We start from the raw sequence: 22,079 nt of genomic DNA on the forward strand, positions 1-22,079 counted from the left end.
CCTTTGTTTATGAAATAAGTACATAATTGTTGTGTTATTTGTCCACTAAGGTTCACTTGATCTATTATTAGGTTTTGGATGAAGGTTTGATTTCACAGCACTGTGAACATACAACCCATTCTTCATTCATTTCTCAAGGGAGGCTGATTATTTTGTGTTAAAAAGAGTCCACTTGTCCGTCCCGAGTCTCACCTTGCTCTGCAGAACACAACGGTAGACAGCCAGGTACTGCCCCTGAGAGTTCTGGAACACGACCCGGTTGGAGAGGCGACGGAAGGATTCCGCTTCTAGAACACCGCGGTCCTTCTGTAGAGGAGCAGCCTCGGTGTTCTCCACAACCCAGTCACTGTCTGGTTCCTCGTCCTCCGAGTCAGAACCTGAGATGCTTGACATGTCTCCTGTGGACAGAACCGATTCATTTGTACAAATAAGAGTAGAATGAAGAAGAACGGACAAGGGTTGCACCCTATATAGTGCACTGCTTTTGATCAGCACTTATGGTTGAAAGTAGTGCACTATAGAGGGAATAGGGTACCATTAGACACAACCCTCGTCTTTTCCATTGTTGATACTGATTTGCTCTGTCCACAGGAGACATGTCTAGCACAAACTAAGTTAAGATTTTTTAATTTGAAATTCAATTTAGTTTCAGTAATAATGCATAAGGTGATGGGTCAGGTCACGTTAGGTTTAAAGGTAGACTCGGCGAGATGACATAGACGCACCAATTCGTAGTGGGTCAATTCCCGTAGCTAGCACCAGTGTTGTAGGGAGTCCGGTCTCCAGACCACATATTGACTGTCTCGGTGTTGCCTTGGTGTCACGCGTCAGATACATTTCTACTTGTTCTTGACTCGTCATTTCTTCCCCAGACCAGCGGAGTAAAACCTCCATTCAGTAAGTGTATAAACTCACATCGCCTGGCCGAATATATACACTCCTTTCATGAAGCATTAGTACCAGCAGCCTTTATATCTGTTCGGCCTACGGTCGGTGGCCAACCTATCTATCGGGGGCCTACGGTGGCCAACCTATCTATCGGGGGCCTACGGTCGGTGGCCAACCTATCTATCTGGGGCCTACGGTGGCCAACCTATCTATCTGGGGCCTACGGTGGCCAACCAATCTATCTGGGGCCTACGGTCGGTGGCCAACCTATCTATCTGGGGCCTACGGTGGCCAACCTATCTATCTGGGTCCTACGGTGGCCAACCTATCTATCGGGGTCCTACGGTGGCCAACCTATCGGGGTCCTACGGTGGCCAACCTATCTATCTGGGGCCTACGGTGGCCAACCTATCTATCTGGGGCCTACGGTGGCCAATCTATCTATCGGGGTCCTACGGTGGCCAACCTATCTATCGGGGGCCTACGGTCGGTGGCCAACCTATCTATCGGGGGCCTACGGTCGGTGGCCAACCTATCTATCTGGGGCCTACGGTGGCCAACCTATCTATCTGGGGCCTACGGTCGGTGGCCAACCTATCTATCTGGGGCCCTACGGTGGCCAACCTATCTATCGGGGCCCTACGGTGGCCAACCTATCTATCGGGGCCCTACGGTGGCCAACCTATCTATCGGGGCCCTACGGTGGCCAACCTATCTATCGGGGCCCTACGGTGGCCAACCTATCTATCTGGGGCCTACGGTGGCCAACCTATCTATCGGGGGCCTACGGTGGCCAACCTATCGGGGCCTACGGTGGCCAACCTATCGGGGCCTACGGTGGCCAACCTATCGGGGTCCTACGGTGGCCAACCTATCTATCGGGGTCCTACGGTGGCCAACCTATCTATCGGGGCCCTACGGTGGCCAACCTATCTATCTGGGGCCTACGGTGGCCAACCTATCTATCGGGGGCCTACGGTGGCCAACCTATCGGGGCCTACGGTGGCCAACCTATCGGGGCCTACGGTGGCCAACCTATCGGGGTCCTACGGTGGCCAACCTATCTATCTGGGGCCTACGGTGGCCAACCTATCTATCTGGGGCCCTACGGTGGCCAACCTATCTATCTGGGGCCCTACGGTGGCCAACCTATCTATCTGGGGCCCTACGGTGGCCAACCTATCTATCTGGGGCCCTACGGTGGCCAACCTATCTATCTGGGGCCCTACGGTGGCCAACCTATCTATCTGGGGCCTACGGTCGGTGGCCAACCTATCTATCGGGGCCCTACGGTGGCCAACCTATCTATCGGGGGCCTACGGTGGCCAACCTATCGGGGCCCTACGGTGGCCAACCTATCTATCGGGGCCCTACGATGGCCAACCTATCTATCGGGGCCCTACGGTGGCCAACCTATCTATCGGGGCCCTACGGTGGCCAACCTATCTATCGGGGTCCTACGGTGGCCAACCTATCTATCTGGGGCCTACGGTGGCCAACCTATCTATCGGGGGCCTACGGTCGGTGGCCAACCTATCTATCTGGGGCCTACGGTGGCCAACCTATCTATCTGGGGCCTACGGTGGCCAACCAATCTATCTGGGGCCTACGGTCGGTGGCCAACCTATCTATCTGGGGCCTACGGTCGGTGGCCAACCTATCTATCTGGGGCCTACGGTGGCCAACCTATCTATCTGGGTCCTACGGTGGCCAACCTATCTATCGGGGGCCTACGGTGGCCAACCTATCTATCGGGGGCCTACGGTGGCCAACCTATCTATCTGGGGCCCTACGGTGGCCAACCTATCTATCTGGGGCCCTACGGTGGCCAACCTATCTATCTGGGGCCTACGGTGGCCAACCTATCTATCGGGGTCCTACGGTGGCCAACCTATCGGGGTCCTACGGTGGCCAACCTATCTATCGGGGGCCTACGGTGGCCAACCTATCTATCTGGGGCCTACGGTGGCCAACCTATCTATCTGGGGCCTACGGTGGCCAACCTATCTATCGGGGTCCTACGGTGGCCAACCTATCTATCGGGGGCCTACGGTCGGTGGCCAACCTATCTATCGGGGGCCTACGGTCGGTGGCCAACCTATCTATCTGGGGCCTACGGTCGGTGGCCAACCTATCTATCTGGGGCCTACGGTCGGTGGCCAACCTATCTATCGGGGGCCTACGGTCGGTGGCCAACCTATCTATCGGGGGCCTACGGTCGGTGGCCAACCTATCTATCTGGGGCCTACGGTCGGTGGCCAACCTATCTATCTGGGGCCTACGGTCGGTGGCCAACCTATCTATCTGGGGCCTACGGTCGGTGGCCAACCTATCTATCTGGGGCCTACGGTCGGTGGCCAACCTATCTATCTGGGGCCTACGGTCGGTGGCCAACCTATCTATCTGGGGCCTACGGTCGGTGGCCAACCTATCTATCTGGGGCCCTACGGTGGCCAACCTATCTATCGGGGCCCTACGGTGGCCAACCTATCTATCGGGGCCCTACGGTGGCCAACCTATCTATCGGGGCCCTACGGTGGCCAACCTATCTATCGGGGCCCTACGGTGGCCAACCTATCTATCGGGGCCCTACGGTGGCCAACCTATCTATCGGGGCCCTACGGTGGCCAACCTATCTATCTGGGGCCTACGGTGGCCAACCTATCTATCGGGGGCCTACGGTGGCCAACCTATCGGGGCCTACGGTGGCCAACCTATCGGGGTCCTACGGTGGCCAACCTATCTATCGGGGGCCTACGGTGGCCAACCTATCTATCGGGGCCCTACGGTGGCCAACCTATCTATCGGGGCCCTACGGTGGCCAACCTATCTAGGGGCCTACGGTGGCCCCATCTATCTGGGGCCTACGGTGGCCAACCTATCTATCGGGGCCTACGGTTGCCAACCTATCGGGGCCTACGGTGGCCAACCTATCGGGGCCTACGGTGGCCAACCTATCGGGGCCTACGGTGGCCAACCTATCGGGGTCCTACGGTGGCCAACCTATCTATCGGGGGCCTACGGTGGCCAACCTATCTATCGGGGCCCTACGGTGGCCAACCTATCTATCGGGGCCCTACGGTGGCCAACCTATCAGGGGCCTACGGTGGCCCACCTATCGGGGCCTACGGTGGCCAACCTATCGGGGCCTACGGTTGCCAACCTATCGGGGCCTACGGTGGCCAACCTATCGGGGCCTACGGTGGCCAACCTATCGGGGCCTACGGTGGCCAACCTATCTATCGGGGCCTACGGTGGCCAACCTATCGGGGCCTACGGTGGCCAACCTATCAGGGGCCTACGGTGGCCAACCTATCGGGGCCTACGGTGGCCAACCTATCGGGGCCTACGGTGGCCAACCTATCGGGGGCCTACGGTGGCCAACCTATCGGGGCCCTACGGTGGCCAACCTATCGGGGCCTACGGTGGCCAACCTATCGGGGCCCTACGGTGGCCAACCTATCGGGGCCTACGGTGGCCAACCTATCGGGGCCTACGGTGGCCAACCTATCGGGGGCCTACGGTGGCCAACCTATCGGGGGCCTACGGTGGTCAACCTATCGGGGCCTACGGTGGCCAACCTATCAGGGGCCTACGGTGGCCAACCTATCGGGGGCCTACGGTGGCCAACCTATCGGGGCCCTACGGTGGCCAACCTATCGGGGCCCTACGGTGGTCAACCTATCGGGGCCCTACGGTGGCCAACCTATCAGGGCCTACGGTGGCCAACCTATCGGGGCCTACCGTGGCCAACCTATCGGGGCCTACGGTGGCCAACCTATCGGGGGCCTACGGTGGCCAACCTATCAGGGCCCTACGGTGGCCAACCTATCAGGGGCCTACGGTGGCCAACCTATCAGGGCCCTACGGTGGCCAACCTATCGGGGGCCTACGGTGGTCAACCTATCGGGGCCTACGGTGGCCAACCTATCAGGGGCCTACGGTGGCCAACCTATCGGGGCCTACGGTGGCCAACCTATCGGGGCCCTACGGTGGCCAACCTATCGGGGCCCTACGGTGGTCAACCTATCGGGGCCCTACGGTGGCCAACCTATCAGGGCCTACGGTGGCCAACCTATCGGGGCCTACCGTGGCCAACCTATCGGGGCCTACGGTGGCCAACCTATCAGGGCCCTACGGTGGCCAACCTATCAGGGCCCTACGGTGGCCAACCTATCGGGGGCCTACGGTGGTCAACCTATCGGGGCCTACGGTGGCCAACCTATCAGGGGCCTACGGTGGCCAACCTATCGGGGCCTACGGTGGCCAACCTATCGGGGCCCTACGGTGGCCAACCTATCGGGGCCCTACGGTGGCCAACCTATCAGGGCCTACGGTGGCCAACCTATCGGGGCCTACCGTGGCCAACCTATCGGGGCCTACGGTGGCCAACCTATCAGGGCCCTACGGTGGCCAACCTATCAGGGCCCTACGGTGGCCAACCTATCAGTGCCCTACGGTGGCCAACCTATCGGGGCCTACCGTGGCCAACCTATCAGGGCCCTACGGTGGCCAACCTATCAGGGCCCTACGGTGGCCAACCTATCAGTGCCCTACGGTGGCCAACCTATTAATAGTAATAATAATTATAAAAATAATAATAGTGAAGACATCAAAACTAATGAAATAACACATATGGAATCATGTAGTAACCAAAAAAGTGTTAAACAAATCAACATATATTTTATATTCTTCAAAGTAGCCACTCTTTGCCTTGATGAGGTAGTTACGTCTGGCCGTCTCCCATGACAACCTGAACCTTAACATAGAGTTGCTGATTTGGTTCTGAGTGCCCAGATTAGATGTGTGGTGACTCACCTCCACCGGTCTTCCTCTCAAACTCCTCCACTGTGGCTGGTGTTTTACCAGATGGTCTCTGCCTCAGGTTGAAACGGTGCCAGTCAAGCTTGTAGTGCTCCATCTGAAAGTAAAAATTACACTCCACATCTAAACCACTGACTAGTCCCACACTGACTAGTCCCACACTGACTAGTCCCACACTGACTAGTCCCACACTGACTAGTCCCACACTGACTAGTACCACACTGACTGACTAGTACCACACTGACTGACTAGTACCACACTGACTGACTAGTCCCACACTGAGACTAGTCCCACACTGACTGACTAGTACCACACTGACTGACTAGTACCACACTGACTGACTAGTCCCACACTGACTGATTAGTACCACACTGACTGACTAGTACCACACTGACTGACTAGTACCACACTGACTAGTCCCACACTGACTGACTAGTCCCACACTGACTGACTAGTCCCACACTGACTGACTAGTACCACACTGACTGACTAGTCCCACACTGACTGACTAGTCCCACACTGACTGACTAGTCCCACACTGACTGACTAGTACCACACTGACTGACTAGTCCCACACTGACTGACTAGTCCCACACTGACTGACTAGTACCACACTGACTGACTAGTCCCACACTGACTGACTAGTACCACACTGACTGACTAGTACCACACTGACCGACTAGTCCCACACTGACCGACTAGTCCCACACTGACCGACTAGTCCCACACTGACTGACTAGTCCCACACTGACTGACTAGTCCCACACTGACTGACTAGTACCACACTGACTGACTAGTCCCACACTGACTGACTAGTACCACACTGACTGACTAGTACCACACTGACTGACTAGTACCACACTGACTTAAATGATACTTCAGGATTTTGTCATGAGGCTTTTTATTTTCTTCCCCAGAGTCAGATGAATTCACGGGTTTTTAGGTCTCTGTGTCCAGTATGGAGGAAGTTGGAGGTAGTTTCGCAAGCCAATGCTTACTAGCGTTAGCGCAATGACTTGAAGTCTACGGTATTCACGATATAATATACCTCAAGTCATTGCGCTACATAGCAACTTCCTGTTAACTGGACGCAGAGACATAAAAATGGTATCCAGGAGACCGCCTGACTCTGGGTCAGTAGATAACGGAGACCATCTGACTCTGGGTCAGTAGATTAAGGAGACCGTCTGGCTCAGTAGATAACGGAGACCGTCTGACTCTGGGTCAGTAGATAACGGAGACCGTCTGACTCTGGGTCAGTAGATAAAGGAGACCGTCTGACTCTGGGTCAGTAGATAAAGGAGACCGTCTGACTCTGGGTCAGTAGATAAAGGAGACCGTCTGACTCTGGGTCAGTAGATAAAGGAGACCGTCTGACTCTGGGTCAGTAGATAACGGAGACCGTCTGACTCTGGGTCAGTAGATAAAGGAGACCGTCTGACTCTGGGTCAGTAGATAAAGGAGTCCATCTGACTCTGGGTCAGTAGATAAAGGAGACCATCTGACTCTGGGTCAGTAGATAAAGGAGCCCATCTGACTCTGGGTCAGTAGATAAAGGGCCTCATCTGACTCTGGGTCAGTAGATAAAGGAGTCCATCTGACTCTGGGTCAGTAGATAAAGGGCCTCATCTGACTCTGGGTCAGTAGATAACGGAGACCATCTGACTCTGGGTCAGTAGATTAAGGAGACCGTCTGACTCTGGGTCAGTAGATTAAGGAGACCGTCTGACTCTGGGTCAGTAGATTAAGGAGACCGCCTGACTCTGGGTCAGTAGATTAAGGAGACCGCCTGACTCTGGGTCAGTAGATAAAGGAGACCGCCTGACTCTGGGTCAGTAGATAAAGGAGACCGTCTGACTCTGGGTCAGTAGATAAAGGAGACCGCCTGACTCTGGGTCAGTAGATAAAGGAGACCGTCTGACTCTGGGTCAGTAGATTTACATTTACATTTACATTTAAGTCATTTAGCAGACGCTCTTATCCAGAGCGACTTACAAATTGGTGCTTTCACCTTATGACATCCAGTGGAACAGCCACTTTAGATAAAGGAGACCGTCTGACTCTGGGTCAGTAGATAACGGAGACAGTCTGACTCTGGGTCAGTAGATAAAGGAGACCATCTGACTCTGCGTCAGTAGATAAAGGAGACCATCTGACTCTGGGTCAGTAGATAAAGGAGACCATCTGACTCTGGGTCAGTAGATAAAGGACCTCATCTGACTCTGGGTCAGTAGATAATCTGAGTAGATACAAGACCATCTGACTCTGGGTCAGTAGATAAAGGAGACCATCTGACTCTGGGTCAGTAGATAAAGGAGACCATCTGACTCTGGGTCAGTAGATAAAGGAGACCATCTGACTCTGGGTCAGTAGATAAAGGAGACCATCTGACTCTGGGTCAGTAGATAAAGGAGACCATCTGACTCTGGGTCAGTAGATAAAGGAGACCATCTGACTCTGGGTCAGTAGATAAAGGAGCCCATCTGACTCTGGGTCAGTAGATAAAGGAGACCGTCTGACTCTGGGTCAGTAGATAAAGGAGACCGTCTGACTCTGGGTCAGTAGATAAAGGAGACCGTCTGACTCTGGGTCAGTAGATAAAGGAGACCATCTGACTCTGGGTCAGTAGATAAAGGAGACCGTCTGACTCTGGGTCAGTAGATAAAGGAGACCGTCTGACTCTGGGTCAGTAGATAAAGGAGACCGTCTGACTCTGGGTCAGTAGATAAAGGAGACCGTCTGACTCTGGGTCAGTAGATAAAGGAGACCGTCTGACTCTGGGTCAGTAGATAAAGGAGACCGTCTGACTCTGGGTCAGTAGATAAAGGAGACCGTCTGACTCTGGGTCAGTAGATAAAGGAGACCGTCTGACTCTGGGTCAGTAGATAAAGGAGACCGTCTGACTCTGGGTCAGTAGATAAAGGAGACCGTCTGACTCTGGGTCAGTAGATAAAGGAGACCGTCTGACTCTGGGTCAGTAGATAAAGGACCGTCTGACCGTCTGACTCTGGGTCAGTAGATAAAGGAGACCGTCTGACTCTGCGTCAGTAGATAAAGGAGACCGTCTGACTCTGGGTCAGTAGATTAAGGAGACCGCCTGACTCTGGGTCAGTAGATAAAGGAGACCGCCTGACTCTGGGTCAGTAGATAAAGGAGACCGTCTGACTCTGGGTCAGTAGATAAAGGAGACCGCCTGACTCTGGGTCAGTAGATAAAGGAGACCGTCTGACTCTGGGTCAGTAGATTTACATTTACATTTACATTTAAGTCATTTAGCAGACGCTCTTATCCAGAGCGACTTACAAATTGGTGCTTTCACCTTATGACATCCAGTGGAACAGCCACTTTAGATAAAGGAGACCGTCTGACTCTGGGTCAGTAGATAACGGAGACAGTCTGACTCTGGGTCAGTAGATAAAGGAGACCATCTGACTCTGCGTCAGTAGATAAAGGAGACCATCTGACTCTGGGTCAGTAGATAAAGGAGACCATCTGACTCTGGGTCAGTAGATAAAGGACCTCATCTGACTCTGGGTCAGTAGATAAAGGAGACCATCTGACTCTGGGTCAGTAGATAAAGGAGACCATCTGACTCTGGGTCAGTAGATAAAGGAGACCATCTGACTCTGGGTCAGTAGATAAAGGAGACCATCTGACTCTGGGTCAGTAGATAAAGGAGACCATCTGACTCTGGGTCAGTAGATAAAGGAGACCATCTGACTCTGGGTCAGTAGATAAAGGAGACCATCTGACTCTGGGTCAGTAGATAAAGGAGCCCATCTGACTCTGGGTCAGTAGATAAAGGACCTCGTCTGACTCTGGGTCAGTAGATAAAGGAGACCGTCTGACTCTGGGTCAGTAGATAAAGGAGACCGTCTGACTCTGGGTCAGTAGATAAAGGAGACCGTCTGACTCTGGGTCAGTAGATAAAGGAGACCGTCTGACTCTGGGTCAGTAGATAAAGGAGACCGTCTGACTCTGGGTCAGTAGATAAAGGAGACCGTCTGACTCTGGGTCAGTAGATAAAGGAGACCGTCTGACTCTGGGTCAGTAGATAAAGGAGACCGTCTGACTCTGGGTCAGTAGATAAAGGAGACCGTCTGACTCTGGGTCAGTAGATAAAGGAGACCGTCTGACTCTGGGTCAGTAGATAAAGGAGACCGTCTGACTCTGGGTCAGTAGATAAAGGAGACCGTCTGACTCTGGGTCAGTAGATAAAGGAGACCGTCTGACTCTGGGTCAGTAGATAAAGGAGACCGTCTGACTCTGGGTCAGTAGATAAAGGAGACCGTCTGACTCTGGGTCAGTAGATAAAGGAGACCGTCTGACTCTGGGTCAGTAGATAAAGGAGACCGTCTGACTCTGGGTCAGTAGATAAAGGAGACCGTCTGACTCTGCGTCAGTAGATAAAGGAGACCGTCTGACTCTGGGTCAGTAGATAAAGGAGACCGTCTGATTCTGGGTCAGTAGATAAAGGAGACCGTCTGACTCTGGGTCAGTAGATAAAGGAGACCGTCTGACTCTGGGTCAGTAGATAAAGGAGACCGTCTGACTCTGGGTCAGTAGATAAAGGAGACCGTCTGACTCTGGGTCAGTAGATAAAGGAGACCGTCTGACTCTGGGTCAGTAGATAAAGGAGACCGTCTGACTCTGGGTCAGTAGATAAAGGAGACCGTCTGACTCTGGGTCAGTAGATAAAGGAGACCGTCTGACTCTGGGTCAGTAGATAAAGGAGACCGTCTGACTCTGGGTCAGTAGATAAAGGAGACCGTCTGACTCTGGGTCAGTAGATAAAGGAGACCGTCTGACTCTGGGTCAGTAGATAAAGGAGACCGTCTGACTCTGGGTCAGTAGATAAAGGAGACCGTCTGACTCTGGGTCAGTAGATAAAGGAGACCGTCTGACTCTGGGTCAGTAGATAAAGGAGACCGTCTGACTCTGGGTCAGTAGATAAAGGAGACCGTCTGACTCTGGGTCAGTAGATAAAGGATATATATATATATAGACCGTCTGACTCTGGGTCAGTAGATAAAGGAGACCGTCTGACTCTGGGTCAGTAGATAAAGGAGACCGTCTGACTCTGCGTCAGTAGATAAAGGAGACCGTCTGACTCTGCGTCAGTAGATAAAGGAGACCGTCTGACTCTGGGTCAGTAGATAAAGGAGACCGTCTGATTCTGGGTCAGTAGATAAAGGGAGACCGTCTGACTCTGGGTCAGTAGATAAAGGAGACCGTCTGACTCTCGTCAGTAGATAAAGGAGACCGTCTGACTCTCTGGTCGTCAGTAGATAAAGGAGACCGTCTGACTCTGGGTCAGTAGATAAAGGAGACCGTCTGACTCTGGGTCAGTAGATAAAGGAGACCGTCTGACTCTGGGTCAGTAGATAAAGGAGACCGTCTGACTCTGGGTCAGTAGATAAAGGAGACCGTCTGACTCTGGGTCAGTAGATAAAGGAGACCGTCTGACTCTGGGTCAGTAGATAAAGGAGACCGTCTGACTCTGGCCCTCCCAGGCCCACTGGGGAGCCAGGCCCATCCACCCGGAGCCAGGCCCAGTAGATAAAGGAGACCGTCTGACTCTGGGTCAGTAGATAAAGGAGACCGTCTGACTCTGGGTCAGTAGATAAAGGAGACCGTCTGACTCTGGGTCAGTAGATAAAGGAGACCGTCTGACTCTGGGTCAGTAGATAAAGGAGACCGTCTGACTCTGGGTCAGTAGATATTGGGAGACCGTCTGACTCTGGGTCAGTAGATAAAGGAGACCGTCTGACTCTGGGTCAGTAGATAAAGGAGACCGTCTGACTCTGGGTCAGTAGATAACGGAGACCGTCTGACTCTGGGTCAGTAGATAACGGAGACCGTCTGACTCTGGGTCAGTAGATAAAGGAGACTGTCTGGTATCGTTAGTAAAATGTTGGTATGGTGATACCTGGCCTGGTATCGTTAGTAAAATGTTGGTATGGTGATACCTGGCCTGGTATCGTTAGTAAAATGTTGGTATCGTGATACCTGGCCTGGTATTGTATCGTTGGTATGGTGATACTTGGCCTGGTATCGTTAGTTAAATGTTGGTATCGTTAGTTAAATGTTGGTATCGTTAGTTAAATGTTGGTATCGTAACACTAACCTGGGAATCTATAGAATAGATATATATATATATAGAATCTATAGAACTCAAAGATGCAGAAAAAAAACCAATATTCTAAATGGGTGAATCTCTCCTTTATGGTCTCTGGTCAGTCCATCCCTCAGTCAGTTATTCACCTGCTCCTCCCGGGTGTCGAAGGGGCACTGGCAGGCCGAGCACACCATCCTGTCAGACACATCTCTACCCAGGCTGCTCTCTGGCTGGAGATCATCCTGGAGATCCTCCTTGGGGCACCCAGTCACTCCTGTTAGGATGACAGACATACAGGACTTGAGTAACATGGGAGATAAACTATACCGAACTAAAAAATATGCAACAATTTCAACGAATTTACAGACTTAATATACATATAAGGAAATCAGTCAATTGAAATAAATCTATGGATTTCATATGACTGGGCAGGGGCGCAGCCATGGGTGGGCCTGGCTCCCCAGTGGATGGGCCTGGCTCCCCAGTGGATGGGCCTGGCTCCCCAGTGGGTGGGCCTTTGCCCTCCCAGGCCCACTGGGGAGCCAGGCCCATCCACTCCGGAGCCAGGCCCATTCATTCCAGAGCCAGACCCATCCACTGGGGAGCCAGGCCCATCCATTGGGGAGCCAGGCCCATCCATTGGGGAGCCAGGCCCATCCATTGGGGAGCCAGGCCCATCCACTGGGGAGCCAGGCCCATCCATTGGGGAGCCAGACCCATCCACTGGGGAGCCAGGCCCATCCATTGGGGAGCCAGACCCATCCACTCCGTAGCCAGGCCCAGCCACTGGGGAGCCAGGCCCAGCCACTGGGGAGCCAGGCCCAGCCACTGGGGAGCCAGGCCCATCCATTGGGGAGCCAGGCCCATCCACTCCGGAGCCAGGCCCATTCATTCCAGAGCCAGGCCCATCCATTGGGGAGCCAGACCCATCCACTGGGGAGCCAGGCCCATCCATTGGGGAGCCAGGCCCATCCACTGGGGAGCCAGGCCCATCCACTGGGGAGCCAGGCCCATCCACTGGGGAGCCAGGCCCATCCATTGGGGAGCCAGACCCATCCACTCCGTAGCCAGGCCCAGCCACTGGGGAGCCAGACCCATCCACTCCGGAGCCAGGCCCAGACACTGGGGAGCCAGGCGCAGACACTGGGGAGCCAGGCCCATCCAGTCCGGAGCCAGACCCATCCACTGGGGAGCCAGGCCCATCCACTGGGGAGCCAGGCCCATCCATTGGGGAGCCAGACCCATCCACTGGGGAGCCAGGCCCATCCATTGGGGAGCCAGACCCATCCACTCCGTAGCCAGGCCCAGCCACTGGGGAGCCAGGCCCAGACACTGGGGAGCCAGGCCCAGACACTGGGGAGCCAGGCCCATCCCCTCCGGAGCCAGGCCCAGCCACTCCGGAGCCAGGCCCATTCATTCCAGAGCCAGGCCCATCCATTGGGGAGCCAGACCCATCCACTGGGGAGCCAGGCCCATCCATTGGGGAGCCAGGCCCATCCATTAGGGAGCCAGGCCCAGCCACTGGGGAGCCAGGCCCATCCATTGGGGAGCCAGACCCATCCACTCCGGAGCCAGGCCCAGCCACTGGGGAGCCAGGCCCAGCCACTGGGGAGCCAGGCCCAGACACTGGGGAGCCAGGCCCATCCACTCCGGAGCCAGGCCCAGCCACTGGGGAGCCAGACCCATCCACTCCGGAGCCAGGCCCACCCACTGGGGAGCCAGGCCCATCCACTGGGGAGCCAGGCCCATCCACTGGGGAGCCAGGCCCATCCACTGGGGAGCCAGGCCCATCCACTGGGGAGCCAGGCCCATCCACTCCGGAGCCAGACCCAGCCACTGGGGAGCCAGACCCATCCATTGGGGAGCCAGGCCCATCCACTGGGGAGCCAGGCCCATCCACTGGGGAGCCAGGCCCAGACACTGGGGAGCCAGGCCCAGACACTGGGGAGCCAGGCCCATCCACTGGGGAGCCAGGCCCATCCATTGGGGAGCCAGGCCCATCCACTCCGGAGCCAGACCCAGCCACTGGGGAGCCAGACCCATCCATTGGGGAGCCAGGCCCATCCACTCCGGAGCCAGGCCCATTCATTCCAGAGCCAGGCCCATCCACTGGGGAGCAAGGCCCATCCATTGGGGAGCCAGGCCCATCCATTGGGGAGCCAGGCCCATCCACTGGGGAGCCAGGCCCACCCACTGGGGAGCCAGGCCCATCCACTGGGGAGCCAGACCCATCCACTGGGGAGCCAGGCCCATCCACTGGGGAGCCAGGCCCACCCACTGGGGAGCCAGGCCCACCCACTGGGGAGCCAGGCCCACCCACTGGGGAGCCAGGCCCACCCACTGGGGAGCCAGGCCCATCCACTGGGGAGCCAGGCCCATCCACTGGGGAGCCAGGCCCATCCACTGGGGAGCCAGGCCCATCCATTGGGGAGCCAGACCCATCCACTCCGTAGCCAGGCCCAGCCACTGGGGAGCCAGACCCATCCACTCCGGAGCCAGGCCCAGCCACTGGGGAGCCAGGCCCAGACACTGGGGAGCCAGGCCCAGACACTGGGGAGCCGGCCCATCCACTGGGGAGCCAGGCCCATCCATTGGGGAGCCAGACCCATCCACTGGGGAGCCAGGCCCATCCATTGGGGAGCCAGACCCATCCACTCCGTAGCCAGGCCCAGCCACTGGGGAGCCAGGCCCAGACACTGGGGAGCCAGGCCCAGACACTGGGGAGCCAGGCCCAGCCACTGGGGAGCCAGACCCATCCACTGGGGAGCCAGGCCCATCCAGTCCGGAGCCAGACCCATCCACTGGGGAGCCAGGCCCATCTACTGGGGAGCCAGGCCCATCCACTGGGGAGCCAGGCCCATCCAGTCCAGAGCCAGACCCATCCACTGGGGAGCCAGGCCCAGACACTGGGGAGCCAGGCCCAGACACTGGGGAGCCAGGCCCATCCACTCCGGAGCCAGGCCCAGCCACTGGGGAGCCAGACCCATCCACTGGGGAGCCAGGCCCATCCAGTCCGGAGCCAGACCCAGCCACTGGAGAGCCAGGCCCACCCACTGGGGAGCCAGGCCCATCCACTCCGGAGCCAGGCCCATCCACTGGGGAGCCAGACCCATCCATTGGGGAGCCAGGCCCATCCACTCCGGAGCCAGGCCCATCCACTCCGGAGCCAGGCCCATCCATTGGGGAGCCAGGCCCATCCAGTCCGGAGCCAGACCCAGCCACTGAGGAGCCAGGCCCATCCACTGAGGAGCCAGGCCCATCCACTGGGGAGCCAGGCCCATCCATTGGGGGAGCCAGGCCCATCCACTGGGGAGCCAGGCCCATCCATTGGGGAGCCAGGCCCATCCATTGGGGAGCCAGGCCCATCCACTGGGGAGCCAGGCCCACCACCCACTGGGGAGCCAGGCCCATCCACTGGGGAGCCAGGCCCACCCACTGGGGAGCCAGGCCCATCCACTGGGGAGCCAGGCCCATCCACTCCGGAGCCAGGCCCATCCAGTCCGGAGCCAGACCCAGCCACTGGGGAGCCAGGCCCACCCACTGGGGAGCCAGGCCCACCCACTGGGGAGCCAGGCCCATCCACTCCGGAGCCAGGCCCATCCAGTCCGGAGCCAGACCCATCCATTGGGGAGCCAGGCCCATCCACTGGGGAGCCAGGCCCATCCATTGGGGAGCCAGGCCCAGCCACTGGGGAGCCAGGCCCAGCCACTGGGGAGCCAGGCCCATCCACTGGGGAGCCAGGCCCATCCACTGGGGAGCCAGGCCCATCCACTGGGGAGCCAGGCCCATCCATTGGGGAGCCAGACCCAGCCACTGGGGAGCCAGGCCCATCCACTGGAGAGCCAGGCCCAGCCACTGGAGAGCCAGACCAAGCCACTGGGGAGCCAGACCCAGCCACTGGGGAGCCAGGCCCATCCATTGGGGAGCCAGGCCCAGCCACTGGGGAGCCAGGCCCAGCCACTGGGGAGCCAGGCCCAGCCACTGGAGAGCCAGGCCCAGCCACTGGGGAGCCAGGCCCAGCCACTGGGGAGCCAGGCCCAGCCACTGGAGAGCCAGGCCCACCCACTGGAGAGCCAGGCCCACCCACTGGAGAGCCAGGCCCACCCACTGGAGAGCCAGGCCCAGACAATCAGAATGAGTTTCTCTCAACAAAAGGGATTTATTACAGACATAATTTATTTACAGACCCAGAGATTTATTACAGACCCAGACACTGTCCAGGTGTCTGAAGGTCCAAGGTTCAGGGTTGGCGTGGTTACACATGGTCTGTGGGGCTGGCGTGGTTACACCTGGTCTGTGGGGCTGGCGTGGTTACACCTGGTCTGTGGGGCTGGCGTGGTTACACCTGGTCTGTGGGGCTGGCGTTACACCTGGTCTGTGGGGCTGGCGTGGTTACACCTGGTCTGTGGGGCTGGCGTGGTTACACCTGGTCTGTGGGGCTGGCGTGGTTACACCTGGTCTGTGGGGCTGGCGTTACACCTGGTCTGTGACACCTGGTCTGTGGGGCTGGCGTGGTGACACCTGGTCTGTGGGGTTGGCGTGGTTACACCTGGTCTGTGGGGCTGGCGTGGTTACACCTGGTCTGTGGGGCTGGCGTGGGCTGGCGTGGTTACACCTGGTCTGTGGGGCTGGCGTGGTTACACCTGGTCTGTGGGGCTGGCGTGGTTACACCTGGTCTGTGGGGCTGGCGTGGTTACACCTGGTCTGTGGGGCTGGCGTGGTTACACCTGGTCTGTGGGGTGGCGGGCTGGTCTGTGGGGTGGTTGACACCTGGTCTGTGGGGCTGGCGTGGTTACACCTGGTCTGTGGGGCTGGCGTGGTTACACCTGGTCTGTGGGGTTACACCTGGTCGTGGGGTGACACCTGGTCTGTGGGGCTGGTCGTGCGTGGTGACACCTGGTCTGTGGGGCTGGGTCGTGGTTACACCTGGTCTGTGGGGCTGGCGTGGTTACACCTGGTCTGTGGGGCTGGCGTGGTTACACCTGGTCTGTGGGGCTGGCGTGGTTACACCTGGTCTGTGGGGCTGGCGTGGTTACACCTGGTCTGTGGGGCTGGCGTGGTGACACCTGGTCTGTGGTTGAGGAGGTCCTGGGCTGGCGTGGTTACACCTGGTCTGTGGGGCTGGCGTGGTTACACCTGGTCTGTGAGGCTGGCGTGGTTACACCTGGTCTGTGGTTGGGCTGGCGTGGTTACACCTGGTCTGTGAGGCTGGCGTGGTTACACCTGGTCTGTGGTTGTGAGGCCAGTCGGACGTACTGACAAATTCTCTAAAACTACATTGGAGGTGGCTTATGGTAGAGAAATTAACATTAAATTCTCTGGCAACAGCTCTGTTGGACATTCTTGCAGTCAGCATGCCAATTACACACTCCCTAAAAACTTGAGACATCTGTGGCATTGTGTTGTGTGACAAAACTGCACATTTTAGAATGGCTTTTCATTGTCCCCCAGCACAAGGTGCATCTGTGTAATGATCATGCTGTTCGAATCAGCTTCATGATATGATAAACCTGTCAGGTGGATGGATTATCTTGGCAAGAAAGAAATGCTCACTAAACTAATTTGTGCACAAAATTTGAGAGAAATAAGCTTTTTGTGCGTATGGAACATTTCTGGGATCTTTTATTTCAGCTCATGAAACATGGGACCAACACTTTACATGTTGACTTTATATTAATGACTATTTACATGACAAACAAACAACCGGGGCACAATTAACTGCTTTCAGGATGTACAACAGCCATAGACATAGCTTACAGCTGGCTACCCACCATGACTGTGTGGTGGATTCTTGGTGTGTTCAGGAGGCTCTACAGGAGGCTCTACAGGAGGCTCATGAACACTGGTAACTTCTCGGACCTCCTGTAGAGCAGAGTCTTGAAGACAGTACTCAAACACGGAGCGGTGTTCTGGACCTGCGGTCATTGTGGACTCCGGAGCATCTGAAGAACATCAATATGAGAGTGAGAATCTGTAACTACTACAGTAGCTAGATCAACGTTTGTAACTTCTACAGTAGCTAGATCAACGTGTAACTACTACAGTAGCTAGATCAACGTTTGTAACTACTACAGTAGCTAGATCAACGTTTGTAACTACTACAGTAGCTAGATCAACGTTTGTAACTACTACAGTAGCTAGATCAACGTTTGTAACTACTACAGTAGCTAGATCAACGTTTCTAACTACTACAGTAGCTAGACCAACGTGTAACTACTACAGTAGCTAGATCAACGTTTGTTACTACTACAGTAGCTAGACCAACGTGTAACTACTACAGTAGCTAGATCAACGTGTAACTACTACAGTAGCTAGACCAACGTGTAACTACTACAGTAGCTAGATCAACGTTTGTAACTACTACAGTAGCTAGACCAATGTTTGTAACTACTACAGTAGCTAGATCAACGTGTAACTACTACAGTAGCTAGATCAACGTTTGTAACTTCTACAGTAGCTAGACCAACGTGTAACTACTACAGTAGCTAGACCAACGTTTGTTACTAGTACAGTAGCTAGACCAACGTGTAACTACTACAGTAGCTAGACCAACGTGTAACTACTACAGTAGCTAGATCAACGTTTGTAACTACTACAGTAGCTAGATCAACGTTTGTAACTTCTACAGTAGCTAGACCAACGTTTGTAACTACTACAGTAGCTAGACCAACGTGTAACTACTACAGTAACTAGATCAACGTGTAACTACTACAGTAGCTAGATCAACGTGTAACTACCACAGTAGCTAGATCAACGTTTGTAACTACTACAGTAGCTAGATCAACATTTGTAACTACTACAGTAGCTAGATCAACGTTTGTAACTACTACAGTAGCTAGATCAACGTTTGTAACTACTACAGTAGCTAGATCAACGTGTAACTACTACAGTAGCTAGATCAACGTTTGTAACTTCTACAGTAGCTAGATCAACGTTTGTAACTTCTACAGTAGCTAGATCAACGTGTAACTACTACAGTAGCTAGATCAACGTTTGTAACTACTACAGTAGCTAGAAAACGTGTAACTACTACAGTAGCTAGATCAACGTGTAACTACTACAGTAGCTAGATCAACGTGTAACGACTACAGTAGCTAGATCAACGTTTGTAACTTCTACAGTAGCTAGATCAACGTGTAACGACTACAGTAGCTAGATCAACGTTTGTAACTTCTACAGTAGCTAGATCAACGTGTAACTACTACAGTAGCTATATCAACGTTTGTAACTACTACAGTAGCTAGATCAACGTGTAACTACTACAGTAGCTAGATCAACGTGTAACTACTACAGTAGCTAGATCAACGTTTGTAACTTCTACAGTAGCTAGATCAACGTGTAACGACTACAGTAGCTAGATCAACGTTTGTAACTTCTACAGTAGCTAGATCAACGTGTAACTACTACAGTAGCTATATCAACGTTTGTAACTACTACAGTAGCTAGATCAACGTGTAACTACTACAGTAGCTAGATCAACGTTTGTAACTTCTACAGTAGCTAGATCAACGTGTAACTACTACAGTAGCTAGATCAACGTGTAACTACTACAGTAGCTATATCAACGTTTGTAACTACTACAGTAGCTAGATCAACGTGTAACTACTACAGTAGCTAGATCAACGTTTGTTACTAGTACAGTAGCTAGATCAACGTGTAACTACTACAGTAGCTAGACCAACGTGTAACTACTACAGTAGCTATATCAACGTTTGTAACTACTACAGTAGCTAGATCAACGTGTAACTACTACAGTAGCTAGATCAACGTTTGTTACTACTACAGTAGCTAGATCAACATTTGTTACTTCTACAGTAGCTAGATCAACGTGTAACTACTACAGTAGCTAGATCAACGTTTGTTACTTCTACAGTAGCTAGATCAACGTTTGTAACTACCACAGTAGCTAGACCAACGTGTAACTACTACAGTAGCTAGACCAACGTGTAACTACTACAGTAGCAAGATCAACGTGTAACTACTACAGTAGCTAGATCAACGTTTGTAACTACTACAGTAGCTAGATCAACGTTTAACTACTACAGTAGCTAGATCAACGTTTAACTACTACAGTAGCTAGATCAACGTTTGTTACTAGTACAGTAGCTAGATCAACGTGTAACTACTACAGTAGCTAGATCAACGTTTGTAACTACTACAGTAGCTAGATCAACGTTTGTAACTTCTACAGTAGCTATACCAACGTGTAACTACTACAGTAGCTATACCAACGTGTAACTACTACAGTAGCTAGACCAACGTGTAACTACTACAGTAGCTAGATCAACGTTTGTAACTTCTACAGTAGCTAGATCAACGTGTAACTACTACAGTAGCTAGACCAACGTGTAACTACTACAGTAGCTAGACCAACGTGTAACTACTACAGTAGCTAGACCAACGTGTAACTACTACAGTAGCTAGATCATAGCGGACTAAACTCCATGGTGAATGAAGTGTCTGGTGACTCCACCAGAGTGGAGCAGAGACCAGGCGTAGTGGAATCTAGCTCCGAATACAGGGCCAACACGTACATGCTTTAAATGATGAAACACATACCGTGTACCTATGTTTGTTGTCTGTAGTTGCGTGCCTTTCTTTGTTTGCTGAAATCCATACTTTGTCAGTAGACGTTAATACATTCTCCCAACAGTTTGTTCATAGCTGTAGCGCTAAGACGGCAACTCGGCACAAATGCGCATGTGCCAATTGAATCTCAACAAGGAAACAGTAGTTGTTGTGGGACTTCCTCCACCATGGAGTTGAGTTTAGTCCGTTTTCTAATTCAGGGATTGGCTATAATCTATAAACTATGTCATATTTACATTTGATGTTGAAACACCCACTTTATTTAATCTTATCTAACGTTACGTGAATAAACGTACCACGTGTAAAACAGTTAACTATCTACCCCTGAGCTAGCTATGGTGGTTGCTACTAGTTAGCTAGCTAGCTAACATTAGCCATATCAATCAATGGCAACGTGTGACCATAGTAGCTAGCTAATTTCCAGATGTGTTGTTTTAAAAACGTACCAAAATGATGCCACGTCTTGTCGATGTTGAATAAAGACAAATTCTAGTTACCAGTTTGATAGCGCTCTACCTACACTATTTGGCTGACAGATTGAGCAACTTCTTCTTCTATGATATATTGGCGGTCCGCAAACAAACGTTAAAAGTGCATTGCGCCACCTACCGTGCTGGAGTGTGTGGTCAATCACGGTTAACAACATGTCATAATCCTCCTACCAAACTCAGTACTTCTGAGAAAATAAAGAGCCTTAGTAAATTATAATAGGCCCTCCCCATCCCCAAAATCCCTTCCAACCCTGTCCAACATCAATGGTGTGGCAGGGTAGCCTAGTGGTTAGAGTGTTGGACTAGTAATCGGAAGGTTGCAAGTTCAAATCCCTGAGCTGACAAAGTACGAATCTGTCGTTCTGCCCCTGAACAGGCAGTTACTGACAGTAGGTGTGATGTATTGTTGACTCTACCTTCTTGTCCTTTGTGCTGTTGTTTGTACCCTGTGTTGTGCTGCTACCATGCTATGTTATTGTCTTAGGTCTCTTTTTATTTAACTGTTTTTATTTTTACAGGTTAAACCACAAATGAGAGAGCCAAACCACTCGTCGTCATAAATAAGAGCAGCAGTAAGGCCCTCCCCATCCCCCAAATCCCTTCCAACCCTGTCCAACATCAATGGTGTGGCAGGGTAGCCTAGTGGTTAGAGTGTTGGACTAGTAACCGGAAGGTTGCAAGTTCAAATCCCTGAGTTGACAAAGTACGAATCTGTCGTTCTGCCCCCGAACAGGCAGTTACTGACATTAGGTGTGATGATCAAATTCCTGAGCTGAAAACATGACAGCATCGTGGGTGACTGTTGTTGATGGGCGCGAACGCCCGGGTCGGGGCGAGGGGACGGACGTAAAGTCAACACACGTTACTGCTCCTTTTTACTGCGTAATCCGGTGCACCCTCTGGGCAGAGGAAACATATCAGGAGTCCACTAAGAAACCTTCAACTCAACAGTCCCCAACCTGACACCACATAATGATTCAAGGATCCAGTCCCTCTAGAAATCTCACTCCCACTGGGCCAGAATCATCCCATCTTCCTCGGGGCAAGGCCCGAACTCAGCGACCCTTACCGCAGGTACTTCGTCCTCCCTCTCAGCAGGTTCGGTCTCTGAACTACTAGAGAACGTATCCATCTTTTTTTTTTGCACTTTGGCCGCCAACCTTCCTCAC

The 22,079-nt window shown here is 53.6% G+C and overlaps 1 protein-coding gene across 1 annotated transcript in view; it reads right to left on the minus strand.

Moving 5' to 3' along the window:
* Positions 1 to 20,983, minus strand: part of ankzf1 (ankyrin repeat and zinc finger peptidyl tRNA hydrolase 1) — a 51,288-nt gene extending 30,305 nt beyond the window's left edge. The window contains exons 1-5 of the mRNA XM_065018601.1: positions 20,390 to 20,983; positions 17,602 to 17,772; positions 11,977 to 12,104; positions 5,707 to 5,809; positions 193 to 398 (exon numbers count right to left, since the gene is read on the minus strand). Of these exons, the coding sequence (XP_064874673.1) occupies positions 193 to 398; positions 5,707 to 5,809; positions 11,977 to 12,104; positions 17,602 to 17,755 (591 nt within the window). The 5' untranslated portion in view covers positions 17,756 to 17,772; positions 20,390 to 20,983. The remainder of the gene's footprint in view (positions 1 to 192; positions 399 to 5,706; positions 5,810 to 11,976; positions 12,105 to 17,601; positions 17,773 to 20,389) is intronic.
* Between the last annotated feature and the right edge of the window lie 1,096 nt (positions 20,984 to 22,079).

Source organism: Oncorhynchus nerka, linkage group LG1, assembly GCF_034236695.1.
Source record: "Oncorhynchus nerka isolate Pitt River linkage group LG1, Oner_Uvic_2.0, whole genome shotgun sequence".
NCBI lineage: Eukaryota > Metazoa > Chordata > Actinopteri > Salmoniformes > Salmonidae > Oncorhynchus > Oncorhynchus nerka.